The 14,647-nt window shown below is 58.5% G+C and overlaps 1 protein-coding gene across 11 annotated transcripts in view; it reads left to right on the top strand.

The window, feature by feature from the left end:
* The window catches only part of SMG6 (SMG6 nonsense mediated mRNA decay factor), a 105,503-nt gene extending 91,382 nt beyond the window's left edge, over nucleotides 1-14,121 (top strand). For 6 of the 11 annotated variants that reach the window (XM_023939221.2, XM_086858860.1, XM_086858858.1 and 3 more), the window contains exons 15-19: nucleotides 1,525-1,671; nucleotides 8,457-8,610; nucleotides 11,810-12,021; nucleotides 12,265-12,346; nucleotides 13,854-14,121. In XM_023939221.2, coding sequence (XP_023794989.2) covers nucleotides 1,525-1,671; nucleotides 8,457-8,610; nucleotides 11,810-12,021; nucleotides 12,265-12,346; nucleotides 13,854-13,984 — 726 coding nt within the window. In that variant the 3' untranslated portion in view covers nucleotides 13,985-14,121. Of the gene's footprint in view, nucleotides 1-1,521; nucleotides 1,672-8,456; nucleotides 8,611-11,809; nucleotides 12,022-12,264; nucleotides 12,347-13,853 lie in introns of all 11 variants that reach the window. The other 5 variants (XM_086858859.1, XM_086858864.1, XM_086858865.1 and 2 more) reach the window with 1 other exon arrangement.
* The last annotated feature ends 526 nt before the right edge of the window (nucleotides 14,122-14,647 follow it).

Raw genomic sequence — 14,647 nt, 5'->3', positions numbered from 1 at the left:
GGAGAGAAGAGAAGGTGGTTCTGTGGCCTGGGTGAAATGATTGAGTGCACGACGGTGCAGCCCTGGGGTTGTTCTAAATTAAGATCACAAATCCCTTCTCTTGACACGTGTCATGGCAGCCTGCACAGGGCAGGGAGTGTAGCCCTGCTCTTACCCCCTCTGTGGGGATCTGCCTCCTGCAGCCCTCCAGGGGCTCAGAGCAGGATTTTCTGGCCAGTTGCCATCTGGGAACTCTACCCAGCCCCATCACAACCCTTGGATTTTGTGCAGAGAAGGGAGGATGTGTGATGGCATGGCTTGGGAAGCCCACCCATGACCACTGGGGAGCAAGGCTGGCTGCATGAGATGAGGGGTCTGCATACAGCAGTGGAGAGCTGGGCTCCTGGGCAGCACATATGGGACACTTGAGGAACAGGGACTTGTGGGCTCCCCTCTGGGTGTGGAATGACTGAGGAGAGCAGCGAAACTTGGGCAGAACATGGTTGTGAGTGATGCCCAATTAGACACCAGCCACCACCTCCCACCCTCCTGCATCCCAGAGATTTGGGCACATGGGGAAAGGCCAGTGTGGCCTCCACCTAAGGTAGGAACAGCATGGCTCCTTCTGGGGTCTCCAGTTCAGGCAGTGCAGGCATACTGGGAATGGTCTGCAGAACTGCTGGGGAACCTCAGGGAAGGGTTGAGGAAGAAAATGCAGTATGGTCCAGACATGCTGGTGTGGGCAGGAGGCTGGAGAACCAGGAATCCTTTAGTTCAGCAAAGACAAGGTTCCTGGACAGCAGAAGCATGGCAAAGGCTGACTAGAAGGTGGAAGTGTTAACAGAGCAAGTCATTAGATGTTGAAATGGGTGACCCTGAGATGCTCCATCACATGGAGCTTTAAAATCAAGATTTTGAATGTCTCCTCCTGAAACATCTGTTCCAGACCAGATGGGATCTCTCTGGCCTACTCAGAGATCAAAATGGAGAAGGGCACCTGAGTTTGTGGATCTGAGGTTCCTGTCAGGATGAGCAGCCCATGTGCCCTGTGGGATCAGGCAGCAGTGTTAGAGCAGCCTTGTACCACCCTGGTGCAAGGAGGTGGGAGGAAGCAGCCTGAGCAGAGATGTGCAGCCTGAACAGCCAGGCAAAGCAGAAAGACAGGGAAGTACCATGATTTCACAGAACTGGAGGCTATAAAACATCAGTGACTCACCCAAGGCTGTGGGAAGAGTTTTCCAAGGTGAGGAAGAGGGTGTGATTTTAGAACAGAGCATAAAGCTGGGCTGCCCCTGCCCAGCCTGGTCACTGCCTTTCCTGCCCATTCCCTCCTGTCTCACCTTGTCATTTCCTGAATGTTTACTATTTATTTGGCTTCTTTTGGATGTTTAGAAATAGTCACCCATCAGCAAGGGGTGATGGGCTGCCTGACAGGGATTTGTCTGCTGGAAAAGGAAGAGCAGAACGAGAATTATCCCTGCCACCAGCACCCCGTACAGTGACTGCCCTCTTGTTTTTCTCTCTTTCTGCATTTCCTGGAAGAAGGAGGATGATGTGAGGATTGAGGCCTTTGAAGATGACTCTGAGACTGAAGGCAGCGGAGGAGAGATGGACATCAAGGAGCTCAGAGCCAAAAAGCAAGCTCTGGCCAGGAAAGTCGCTGAGCAGCAGCGCCGTCAAGACAAGATTCAGGTAGGATGGGCTGATCCCATCTTGCTGTGCCAGTGGTGCACAGCTGTTTTCCTACCTTGCTTCAGTGGGATCTCCCATGGCACATTAACCTTCCTGGGTGTAATGCCATGTGAAACCTGACAGCAAACAGCTTTGGCCCTTTGGAAGGTTCAAATCTGTGTTGCTGTCCCCACCCTGGGTAAGATCTACCCTCCTAGGCCTTGAAATGAAGGTTTTGGGGACCCTCCCTGTGGAGCTACCAGCACACCCAGGAGTGGCAGGGCAGTGCTGGCTGTAGTGCTGTGTGTGCCAGGCAGTGAGCTGTGCCCCCAGCCACGGCAGAGGCTCTGTGACAGCGAGATTTGGTGAGAAATCAGCCTTCCTGTGCAACGGGGCACAGGCAGACAAGGGAGAGGGTGGGACGTGAACGGCAGAGTTCATGCAGGAGCCAGCGGCGGAAAAATAGTCTGCGAAAGGCCGCTGCAGCCAGCACGTTGCCATCGTTATGGGGACAAACAGACGGGCTGCAGGTGATCCTGGCCTGGCCCTGGCCTGATGAGAGCGTGTTTCCCAGTGGGAGCTGGTGAAGTAAACTGGTTGGACTGGGAGCAAACGCCTGGCGATGCACCCTGTTGCTTTAAGAGCAATCTCACATGCATGGATGGCTGTTGGCTGCCTCCTCGCTCGCAACCCCTCTTCCTCCAGCCTTGCGGCCCAGATGAGGATTTCTCAGCAGAGGAAAAATTCTCCCTGGCTCCCCTCCCCCTCACCTCCGCCCTCTCTAATGCCCAGGGCCCTTCACTTCCATAATTCTTCATTTTCCAGCCTTGAACGTAAGCCAGACACATCTGTCTGGCCATATGCGTGAACTCTGCAGTGTGTGCCGAGGTGGTTGTAAAACAGGGCTGCTGAAGGCCCTACTGGGAGAGCCTGCACATGTGTACCCTCGGGCTACTGGCGCCGGGCCCAGAACCACTGCGCTTCGCTTTTCCAAACCCACCCCAACCTTTTCAGATTTCGCCTTTTTATTCTTTTTTTTTTTTTTTTTTTTCCCCCCCCCCCTTTTTTTGTTTTTTCATTTGAATTCGAAGCAATCCATATCAAGGCAAAGGTAGAAGTTTGTGTGCTGGCAGGGAGGGGCCGCCCCCACCATCGAGTCCATTATTGTTGGCAGGTACCTGGGTCACGTTAATGTGAGGAGGAAGAAAGCAGCAAGGAAAGGAGTGAGAGATTGGAAAGATGGGCTGTAAATTAAAGCGGCCTGAAGCCTTCCAGCCTCCCATGGTTGTTAAAGCGGGAGGTGTAAGTAAATTCCCCACTTCCCACTGCCTTGTACAGACACAGCAAACAGGAACCGCACATGTTCGGGGAGGGCAGCGCGCAGCAGATCCCGGCGAGCGGCGCAGCTGCAGCGGGGCCCCCCGGGACGGCCGCTGCCCATTCTGCGGGGAGAGTGGGGGCTGCTTGATGTTGTCAGGGGCTTTCTCCCCCCGGCCTGCTCCTCCCTTCCTCCCCGGCCGTGCTGGGGCCGATGCTCGAAGGCAGAGAGAGGTCAAAATGAGGGTGTGGGCAGCTTCAGGGGCTGCACAGCTGAGAGCTGAGGTGCACTTGGAGTCTGAAGGCGCGGGGTGGAGGAGAAGCCCTTGGGGCTTCAGTAAAGTCATCCAGGCCATAGCTGGCTGGGAATGGCCTGGAGCAGAACATATGTGCTTGCCCCAGTCCTCTCCCTGCCCGGGTACTGGCCATGCAGCTGGAGCAGCGGAGGAGCTCAAGTGGAAAATGAGGCCAGGTTGGAGCCAGCTCAGCATCCACCCCCTCTGCTTTCCCTCTTAACCTGTGATCCTTGACCTTTCTGCTCTTCCCAACAGATTTAGTGTTTCATGGGAGCTGGAGACCTTTTCCCTTCCTTGTTACAGCCTCTCATTCACTGCCCACCTAGGGAATGTCAGCTGCTCTCCAAGTCACCCTTTCATTTTTCTGGGGACAAGCCACAGCTCCTTGTGAGTCCAGCAGATGTGGCTCCTGTCTCAGCACACAGGACTCAGCCCCCACAAGCAGTGGGGACTTGGGTGCAGGTGCTGTAGCTGCCTCTTGTGGAATCTGTGATGGTGTGTGCAGGGTGCAGGACAATCCTTCATCTCTCGGCCGTGTGGTTTCTTTCTGTGCCCAAGGAGAGCACAGTGTCACGGCCTCACCTGGGACGTGCAGAGTTGTACTTCTCATGGATAAGGTTGCTGCTGCCTTCTCCCCTGCAGGTTTTCCTGCCTTTGCCCTGCTCCCCAGTCTCTGGCAGCCCAGCTGTGCTGCTGATTGACACCTTGAGGGGGTTTGAGCTTCACTGCTCTCCTTAGGTCCCTGTCCCTGTCCTGGCTGTGTGCAGGACTGTGTCTTGAGCTACTGGGGAAGCACAGGTCCAGGCAGGATAAATGGTAACAGGGTGGCCCTCAGCCAGCACCAGCTTTAGAGGGAACTCAGCTCCATTCCCCTACACAAGCACAGACCCCAAAAACCATTACTTTGAGAGGAAAGATAGAAAAGAGCAGGGTCAGGTCTCTTGTGTCCCCGGGCAGCTTTAGATGCAAAGCAGCTCCCTGGCTCCATTGCCAGCCTGCCACATTCCCACGCTGGGACAGAGCTGGTGACAGCTGGTGACAGAAGGGATGCATCAGGACGAGGTGGAAGACCAGGCACATCCCTGGGTGCTGCTCAGGTGTTCAGAGGGAGGAGAGGCCAGGCAGGCAGGTGGACAAGAAGAGGTGGCAGCTATCCTCAGACAGGACTTGTCCCCAACCCACAGCATGTCCTGCTGCTTGGCCAGCCCTTGGTCCACGCTGTTCAGCGTCCCCTGTCCTTTGTGCCGCCGCTGCGCGCTGGGAGCGGTCGAGTTTCCTGACCGGTTGAAAACATCCCACCTGAAACATAACAGGCTCTTCCTCTGGATGCTGCTATTGTTTTGCTCAGCATTACAGAAGCAGCTCAACCGGGGCGGCCAATTATGACATGTCTTCCCAAAATAGCCACTCTCCTGTCCCTTCTGAGCCCACGGAACGGCCGCCCCCTTAAGATGCAGCCGCTCCTTTGTGGCGGTAGCGTGAGTAAGTGGCTAAATTTAGCCGTGTCCCATTCACGCTCTCCCTCCCCGCAGGAACAATGCAGCGGGCGCACACGAGCAGCACCTGCCTGGGAGCGGGTCCTGCTGCCTGCGGAAGGCGCACACCCACCCACGGCGGCTCCGCCACGGCGGCGGCCCCGGTGTGCTACCAGCCACGGGGCACGTTTACTCCCGAGGAAGACGCTGGGGACGAACCTTGGGAGGAGGAAGCCCTGGAGCAGAGAGGCTTGGAGGAGGCATTGTTCTCGGCCCTGGAAAATCCGATCCCCGCGGAGCGCGCGGGGCTGGAAGGGGCAGCGGCGCCGGCTTTGGCCGCGGCTGGGAGCGGCTGGTGGCAGGAGAGAGGTGGTGGCAGGATGGTGGTGGCAGGATGCTGGTGGCAGGATGGTGGTGGCAGGATGCTGGTGGCAGGATGGTGGTGGCCCTTCCGTCCTGCCTGAGCGGTGTGACCCCGTGTGACCTGTCGCTTTTCTCTCCGGCCTCTCGGCCATCCTGGCATCGCTGGCAGAGGAATTCTGGGCTCCGTATGCGGAGCTCCAGGGTCCGTGTGGAGCCTTCTCCTTTTCTGTGCTAGTGGTGGAGACCCTCAGTTCGCTCCCCTGTCGCTCTGCACGAAGTCCTGGCTTTTGGGGGAGCCGTCCCCTGCCCACGCTGGATGCTGTCACCCTGGCATTGACTTCCGGGGAATTCCCCAGGTGATCCCAGCTGATGGATGCGCTGGGAATTTGGGACTGCTGTGTGCAGGAGTGTCTGATCTCAGTGCTGCCACCAGCTGGGGCAGCCGGGGGAGCCACCTCCGGCTCCGGCCCCGCTCCTGGGAGCAGCGGGATGGGCAGGGGGCTGCGGGTGGGAGCAGCGCTGACACCGCAGCCTTGGGGGTGCAGGAGGCGAAGGGACGGAGCTGACAGCCCAGGAGAGGGCAAGGAGCCCCTGGTCTCAGAGTCCACTGCCACATCCAGCACTGTGGGGTCACCCTGCCACTGAGTTGAGCCAAACCAAGCCTATTTGTTTAACCCAAATAAGCCAAAGCTAAAATCCTGCTGTCCCAAAACACTTGGGCCAGGGCGAGGCTTTACCTCTGCTCTTCCGTCCACCCTGCGCTCCCCAGGGTGGTTCCCAAACCCCACCTCCCAGCAGAACACACCATCTCCCTGGCCTTGTTTTAGGGACTCTGGGGCACGCTGGGACCAGCGGCTCACTTCTGGCAGCCCTAAAAGCACCGAAGCTGAGTCCCAAACATGGGCATCCCGATCCACGCCCGCACGCTCCCCTTCCTCCCTGCGGGACCGTGCCCCGGTTCCGCAGAAGGGTTAAGGCAGAACTGGCCTCCCCGGTTCTGCCGCACATGGGCTCCCTTTCATCTCTGGCGTGGGGCCAGCCAGCGTCCGCATGAATCACAGGCCACTCCTCTCTCCCCCAAACCCCTTGGCCGGAGGCTTCTGCAGCCTTTTACTCACACAAACAAAAATAAATCTCGCTGCCGGCCTCTGAACTCTGCAAAGGCGAGTTTCCCTCTGGCTCCCCGAGCGGGCCGGAGCTGTGCGCGGGGACTTGGCACGCTCCCCGCCGACCTCGCTCTTTCACTCCCGGCGCATCCTGTGTCCTTCTCTCACCGGGCGGCCCGGCGAGCGGAATGGGACGTGACGGCCGTCACAGGCGTTGCTGGCGGCTGCCAGGAACCGGCCGGGTACGGCCAGCGAGGGCTGCCAGGGCAAATGCCACACACGAGAGTGCTGCCCTCCCCACGGTCACCGGCCTGTCCCCGGCCCGAGGGGCAGGTGAGCGTCCTGCTGACACTCCTCAGGTCACCTGCACGGGCCTGGGTGAGTCACAGGCTCAGGAACCGTATTGGGGTGCAGGTGGGGGTTCCCTCCTGCCGCCTGCTCTTGTTCACATAGGGCTGTTGCTGTTCGGTGGAGACTGCGTGGTTTCACCCCCACTTCCTGTAACTTCAGGGCCATTGACCTCTTTGGCTGCCACACAAGGGACTTGCCACTCTCTGAGTCTCTGCATTGGTCGATGGGGCCCCTCTTCTATCTCCCCAAGGCAGGTGGAGCAGGGTCCTGTGCCTCCCAGGGACAAGCGGCTCCTACCACACCCCAAAACCCTGTGGAGATACCCCACCTGCTGTTGTGTTTGTGGTGAGGAGGCAGCAGCAGCTCCGTGCTGGGGTTGGTTCCAGGCTGTCCCTGACTCCTGTGCCACCAGTGAGTGCCAGGGCAGAGCAGAGGCAGGGATGGCATTTAGCATGTGGCTGGTACAGAGCTGCAGCCTGGGGACACTGGTGCATCCTCTGTGTGATGGGAAAGGCTTGTCCTCCCGCTGGCATGCGGCAGACAGGACCTGGCATGCTCCCTGCTCTGCCTTCCAACCCCTCAGGGTTTGTGGGAGCCACATCCCCAGGACCAGCATTGCCAGAAGGAGGGTGGGAGGCATGTGGTGAGGTTCTGGTTGCTGCCTTGCCTGGAGACACTTGTGGGAGGTGGCAGCATCAAGCCGCCTTGATTTAAAGCCAGATGACAACACTTGGAAATGAATTAAAAACCACTTCTTTCTATGGCCACTGCTGGCCCATGCAGCTCGTTGTTCCAGGACGCCTCCGAGGGTTTGGCATGACTGAGGGAGGCTTGGGATCCTCACTGTGGGCAGGGGGAGCTCCCCATACCATTGGGCAGGACAGGGTTGGTGGTCACCACACGTGCCCAGGGCACATCTGGTGGGTCTGAGCCCAGTCTCAGAAGGGTTTGCATGGTGGATGTGTTCCACAGCAGCTCTGCTGTGCTCCACGGGTGACCAGTTCCTATTAGAGGCAACAAACATCAGCGAGTCCAGGGAAGCTATTTTTAAGGAGAGGAAGCACTAGAATAGCATCCTGAGTTTTTTAAGCCTGTGGCTTACTAAGGAGCCCAAGTCCTTCGAGAGCCTCGAAAGTCATACGTGAGCTCTGGGGTCCCGTTTTAGCAACTGGAGTTGGCCAGAGCTCCAGGTGCAACCCAGAGGGCAGCCAGAGAGCCCCAGCAGACCCTCCCCCTGTGAGTGTGAGCACCGCTGGTCTCTGTGGGTGTGAAGGGCTCGACCAAGAACAGTACTGTGAGTTTTCAGGGCTGGAACCCACCTGGTTTCCCAGCTGGATGGAGTCGGAAAAGGCAAGGCATGTGCAGGAGGTGGTAGGACAGTGAAGGAGATATTCAGCCAAGGATCCCTGCCCCACAGACCTCTGGCTGCCTGCTTGGGGTCCCCATGTTAGGAGGCTGTTGGCAGGACTTAGGCATCCCAAACTGGTTTGGTTTGTCTCTTGTCACCTTGACCTGTTTCCATGTGAAGCCCCAGAGCCCCTGTCCTTGCTCCCCTTGGCACCGGTGCAGATGGTCTTGGCAACTACCAGTCCCAAAAATAAGACAATTCCCAAAATACCTCCTTTTTCAAGGCTGGTCCCATTTCTCCCAAAGCCTGGACAGGGCTGTTTTTCCAGGAGAATGTTTTCTTGGAGGCTTTTGCCATCCTGCTCACATATGTACAGTGGGCCTGCAAGAGCTGATGTTTGGGGTGTGCAGGTGGGATGGATGGAGCCTCCTCCTAGTCCCCTTCACATGGATCTGTACGTGCCAGCCAGGCTTATCTTCAGCTCTCAGGGTCCACGGATTGTAGGACTGACATCCTCCTTACTCACCATGTGTCCTTCCTTCTCCTCTAGGCCGTGCTGAAAGACCAGAGCCAAATGAGGCAGATGGAGCTGGAGATCAGGCCTGTCTTTCTGGTCCCGGACACCAATGGTTTCATCGATCACCTGGGCAGTTTGGTCACACTGCTGGACTGCAGGAAGTTCATCCTGGTGGTGCCCCTCATCGGTGAGTAGGGCCAGTGCTGTGCTGGGGGCTTTCCCTCTCCCCTGCTGTGGTCTGTCCCTCCAGTCTGGCTTCCTCTCTCCGTGCCCCACATGCCCACAGTGCCTGTGTGGTCTGGAGCTGGTCAGCTCGTGCCGTGGGACTAGACTTCATCCTGCCCTGTCTCATCCCAGTCGTGGTTGGCATTCCTTCAGCCCCTGTCACCCTGCTCCCTCCCTGCCAGCCTTCTGCCCACAGCACTCAGCAAACTTCTCCCGGTGCATTTGGGGGTGCCAGGGGCTGGGAGAATGAAGATGGGTGTTAAATGGGATTTGGAGGGAATTTCAAAGGGAGCAAGGAGGAGGAATTGTTAAACAATCAGGGCAGATAGCTTATCCCAGCTGAGCTGGGGCTTAGGCAGGCTGAGCAAATGGCCGGCCTGTGTCCCAGTGTCTCAGAGCTGCTCAAGCCCAGCCCTTCTTTTTATCCTTATAAAGCTCTCAGTAAAACAGCAAGCTGGTTCCCGTTATTGGTAAACACTCACCCTGGCAGATAACGGCTGTGCTGCTGGGTGGTCTCCCAGGGTGGCGGCAGCCTTTGGTTCCATGCCTTTGCTCTGATTGTTTGATCACGCTCCGGGCTGGAGGTGCTGTTCCTCCGGCCAGTGGCACTCTGGCGCCTGGCACGTCCCAGTGCCAGCCTGGCACTCACAGGGTCCCCGAGGACAGCAGGAGAGTGTGGGGCAGGAGTGGGGCTGAGCATTGCAGAGCCCACATCCCATCCACAGCTCCAGGAGGCCGGGGACCAGCTGGGTCCTGTGGGTATCTCCAGTGGCTGGGAAGTGTGGTGGCACAGGTGCACCCTTTGGGGGGGAGAGGGGGACAGGTGCTGCCCTCTGAGCCATTGTGGGGGTTCCTTCCCAACTCCTGGTGTCCAGTAGACAGCTCTGCCTGTCCCAGAGCCAGCATCCAGCTGCTGCCCATCCCCAGCTCAGGAGGGATTCCTGGGGCTGGGGATGGCACCCCTGGGTGGGGAGAGCAGGGCTGGATGCCCGCCCAGCTCAGCACAGGAGTTGTTCCAAGTTGCTCCGTGGCTTGGCACTGCAGAAGCCAAGGGAAGGCAGTCAGCAGCACCAGCAGAGCCTGGGAAGCCCTGGGGGCTGTGAGGCATGTTAACACCTGGGAGAGCTGGGACCTGCCCTGGAGCCATGGCTTTTCGTCCTGGTGCACTCCAGTGGTTGCTGGGAGGTTTCTCCATTAAACCCCAGCCAGGAGCAGCAGGAGAGATGAAAACTGTGGTCCTCTCCCTGCCCAAGATGCTGCTGCCTTCAACCTGCAAAAGGAGCCTGGCCTCCCCTGCCACAGGCACTTTCAGTGCCCTCCTGTCCTGCTCCCTTGTCATACAGGGACAGAGTAACTCATGTCCCAGTGCTGCCACAAGCCTCCCAGAAGCACCCCAAAGCCAGCAACTCCCTGTCCATGCACGGGTTGGTCACATTCCCCCTGTCCCCCAGGACAGCCATCAGTATGGTCAGGAGGAAACCATCCCTTGGGCCTGTGGCTGCTGGGGACAGAGGCCTTGGTGCCGTGTCCCATGGGCAGACTGGAGAGAGGCACAGTGCCCTTCCCCCGGCACCGCTCCCCTGCTCCTCCCGGGGATGCAGCAAGGGGTTAAGCACTTGGCTTCTCGTTGGGTTTGTTTCTCTTGCTCTTTAACCTGCTCCGTGCTCCTTGAGCCTGACCCCACCATGGAGAAGCCAGGCCTGGTGCAGAAGCACAAACAAGCCTCCCCTTTGAAGCCTGTTTAGCTTGGAAGCAGGAAGGCGGATTTCGGGAGGGAATACCAGCTTTTCCTGTTTGATGTTCCGTTCTTGCACGGCTCCCCCCACCCCGGGCCCAGCCATGCATTGTGTGGAAATGGCAGCATCAGGTCGGTAGCAAGAAGAGTCTCCAGGCAGGGAAGAGCAAAGCAGCTCCACACAGATTTAATTGGAATACCCAGACAGTGAGTGCCAGTCTCACCATGGAACAGAGCGATCACGCAGGCTCCCCGGGCAGTGATTCACAGCACTGGGGAGAGGCCTCAGACCCCGAGCTCTCTCCCCGAACCCCCCAAGGAATGCATAGTTCCCACTTGAACTCAGGACTTGGCTCCAAGCTCGGAAACAATCTTCAGAAATGAAGCCATGGCTCAAACACACACACACACACACACACAGAGAGCGCGCGGAGGCTCCCTCGCGCACACGTGCACACCAGCTCCGTGCACACCCAGCCCCGTGCACCAGCACGGCCAGGGGACACTTGTTTGCACATCTGGATGCACATTTGTGTGCCCAGCCCTGCTGCCAGCTGTGAGGCCGGGCATACAAGGGTGTGACCAGATGTGCTCACGAGCCTCATTTCTCGCACACACAGAGCAGCTCTTCCAGCAGCCCCAGCACCCAAGGGCCGGTCCCTCCTGGAGCTCTGGGGTCCCTTGGGCTCATCAGGCTGGAGCAGCTGGAATTCCCAACCACTTGGCAGCAGTACAAGAGGTTCCAGTCAAGGTGAACAGGCTGGGAATCCACCTGGATTCCAAGCTCATCTCGAGGCAGGACAGATGCGCAAAGCCAGATGGCTGAGGTGTTGAAAGGAGCATGTTCCTTGCCAGGAGCACAGGGTGGTGGCTTCAAGTGGGAAAACAGGCCTGGGATTTGTGTGGGAAATAGTGCCAGGGTGGGAACTGCCTGCTTCCTGTTCCCATGTGCAGGCCTGCAGTCCGACAGTGCAGAGCCAGGCAGTGCCACACGGGCAGGAGGCACAGTGCCACCAGCCATCGCTGTGCTCAGAGATAGAGGAGCAGGATGCAGGAGTTCAGGGTTTCCTGACACCCCCGGGCACATGACACATGACATGACACAGGAGTGTGGGGTGGGAGGCACAGTGATGCTCCCCAGGGTTTGGCAGGGCAGAACCAGTTGCCCCCACCAGTTGATTGTGGGGGTGAGGTGCCTGTGCTCTCGGGGCCGAGCCAGGTGACCCACGGAGGTGGAAGGCAGCAAAGCTTTTCCAGACCCGCAGCCAAGTCCAGGAGCACAGGGACACTGCAGCAGCTGAACCCAGATTTCCTGAGCCAGCTCCCAGTGCCCCGGCCCTGAGGCCTTGGCAACTTGCGTGCTCCAGCAGCAGGTCACGGGAGCACCTTGTCCCATAGTAACTGTACCTCCTCTTCCTGTTTGAAGTGATAAACGAGCTGGATGGCCTGGCCAAGGGCCCAGAGATGGAGCACCGGGCTGCAGGCTATGCCCGCCAAGTGCAGGAGAGAGCCAGGAAGTCCATCGAGTTCCTGGAGGAGAGATTTGAGAGCCGGGACAACTGTCTGAGGGCTCTGACCAGCCGAGGCAACGAGCTGGAGTCCATCTCCTTCCGCAGTGAAGACACCACTGGCCAGCAGGTAAGGGGCATCCTGGGCTCTTTGCCACCACCTCCTCGGGGAAAACCAGGGACCCTGAGCTCTGGGCAGGGGTTGGCTCTGTGCCCCCACTTTGCAGGTGGCTGAGCAGGCCCTCGTGTCTCAGCTTGGGGCAGCCCTGCTCTCGCTGAGCTCTGTTGGGGTGTCTCGAGGCTGTGCCGCAGCCAGGGCTGGGGGGGTGTAAAGTTTTCCCTGCCAGGGGTAACCTTGCCCTTTCTTTTCCAGGGAAACAATGATGACCTGATTCTGTCCTGCTGCCTCCACTATTGTAATGACAAGGCCAAGGATTTCATGCCCTCCAACAAAGGTGGGACATCCTCACATCCTCTTTGTCCCTTCTCTCTCGTATTCCACGGTCTCCTCCCATTTCTCTTTCATGGCCTTTGGATCTGTTCCCTCCTGCATTTTGCCTCTTTCAACACCAAGGTGCCACCTCCTGCCTCCGGTCAGCCCCAGGCTGGGGCCCTCCCACCTCATTGCCAAATGTCACCTCATGGCACCTTGAGGATGCCCCGGCCTGTGACAAACCCACCATAAACATCCACAGAGCCATTTTTGTGGTGACAGAGGGCCAGAAAATGCCTCCTCCCCACGACCCCTGATGCCTTCTGTCCAGGATTCTTTTCCCCCTGGATTCCTGGTTGGCATCAGTCATGTGTGCTGGGACCAGACAGCCTCCAGGCCATTGCCAGGGCGGCAGGGATGGGAATCGCATCAGCAGCTGCCCAAGAAATCAACCCGCATTTGTCAGCACGAATTCTTAGCAGCTTAACTTGTCAGATTCACAGAGAAACCGTCACCAAATGTTTATGTGCAAATGATGCTGAATTTTGAAATCATGTGGATTATGGGGAATGGGGCCTGACAAGCTGACAGCCTCTGGTTTGTAACAAGGAGGCGCGTCACCGGCTCGGGGCAGAGGATGTTTATTGTTACACATTTCTTAAAGTGTCCGCGCAAAACCTCCCGGTCCCACTTGAGGCAGCTCTCAATCCCTGGCCTGCCTTCCCACTGAGCCCCTAATTCCCTTCCTTCCAGCACAGGGTGCTCACCCTCCATCCCCAGCCCCGACACCGTGACCATAGCCCGCGTTCCTGGCCACCCTCCCCTTCCCCTCGTCCTGCTGCTCCCTGCGCAGCCAATCTGGGCCCATGTTGGGCTCCCATAAACTCTGTTTTTTCCATTCCCGTCCTGGCTCGGAGGCACTGTGTTTCCTGTGCTCATAGGAACAGTACTCTGGTCACAGGACCCAGCTGCTTACACATACCCCATATGCTTCCCCTGCCTCGCACACACGTAAGCGTGGCTCCCACATCCCAGCCCGGCGCGTTGCGTGCGGGGCAGCTCATCCATCTGGGGGCAAGATCCCTTCGCTTGTTTCTCAGGCATCAACTCTCAGTGTCTGTCTGAGCCCCAGCCAGAAATGCTTCGGTGTCAATGGCGACTCCAAAAAAGCTCCGCAAAAAATAAGGGGTGGCTTTAGATCTTGTAATGAGATCAACAGAATAATAGCACCAGCTTCCTGCTGGAGCCAGGGTCGCAGGCCGTCTTCCTGGCCTGAGTCAGGCAGGGACCTCCTCTTCCCAGCCTCTGGCCAGTCCACCAGCCCCGTGGGCAGTGGGCAGCAATGACAAATCATCCGTGGGCAGCACAGAGAGGGGAGCAGATGGACTTCGGGGTCAAGGCCCACCAGGAAGCTTGGCAAGGAGCAGGAAGCTGGGAGCTGGGAGCTGAGGGGAATACACCATGGGATGTGTGGAAGGCCTGGGGCAGGTCTGAGCTTCACCGTGCTCTGTGTGTGTGTCTCGTTGCAGACGATCCCATCCGTTTGCTCAGGGAAGTGGTTTTGCTGACGGACGACCGGAACCTGCGAGTCAAAGCGCTGACCCGCAACGTGCCGGTGCGGGACATCCCCACCTTCCTCAAGTGGGCTCAGGAGGGCTGAGGGGACCAGGCGGGGCCCAGGGCCCCTGAGCGAGTCACGCAGCCCCTGACGGTGGGAGCCCGGCTCCAGCGGCAGCCTCGCCGCGCCGCCGCCACCGCCAGCCCACCACGAACAATAAACGCCACGTCTTCAACCCACCCCAGAATGGCCGTGCTGCGAAGGGCCCCCCGAGGGCAGACCAGCCGGGAAGGTCATTGCTGTGGATGGTTCACGTGGAGGCTGGGCCGTTGAGGGTCCCGCCAGCCTTTGGGCAGTGCCAGCACAGAGCTGGAGAGCCCCGCTGGCGAGGGAAGCTTTGGGTGAGCCCTGTGCTGGATCACCACCAGCCTTTTGCTTGGTTTGCTTGGGTGCAGAGAGCTCGAGTCACGCCTTGGTGGCTCCTTGGGTTTGTAGGCTGCGTAGGGCGGAGATCGGGGACACGCCAGCACAGACTTTGGGATTGCTTAGTCCAGCCTGTGCCCCTTGGAGAGACCGTGGACTTTAAGGGCAGGTTTCCCTCTGCCCCAGCCTGTTTGTCCTGCATGGCCAGACAGCCCCAGGTCCCCATGCCCTTCCCCACCGTGTGCTGCCCCATGCAGGAGTGCTGCTTGCAGAGGGGTTTCTTCTCTCCATGGTGCAGGGTTTGCTTGTTGAGTTTCATTTTTTCAGTGTAGGTTAGTTTTC

The sequence above is a fragment of the Cyanistes caeruleus genome, chromosome 21, assembly GCF_971803275.1.
Source record: "Cyanistes caeruleus chromosome 21, bCyaCae1.hap1.1, whole genome shotgun sequence".
NCBI classification, from domain to species: domain Eukaryota; kingdom Metazoa; phylum Chordata; class Aves; order Passeriformes; family Paridae; genus Cyanistes; species Cyanistes caeruleus.
Note: the sequence above shows the minus strand (reverse complement) of the source record. Positions and strands in the feature narration are given on the sequence as shown.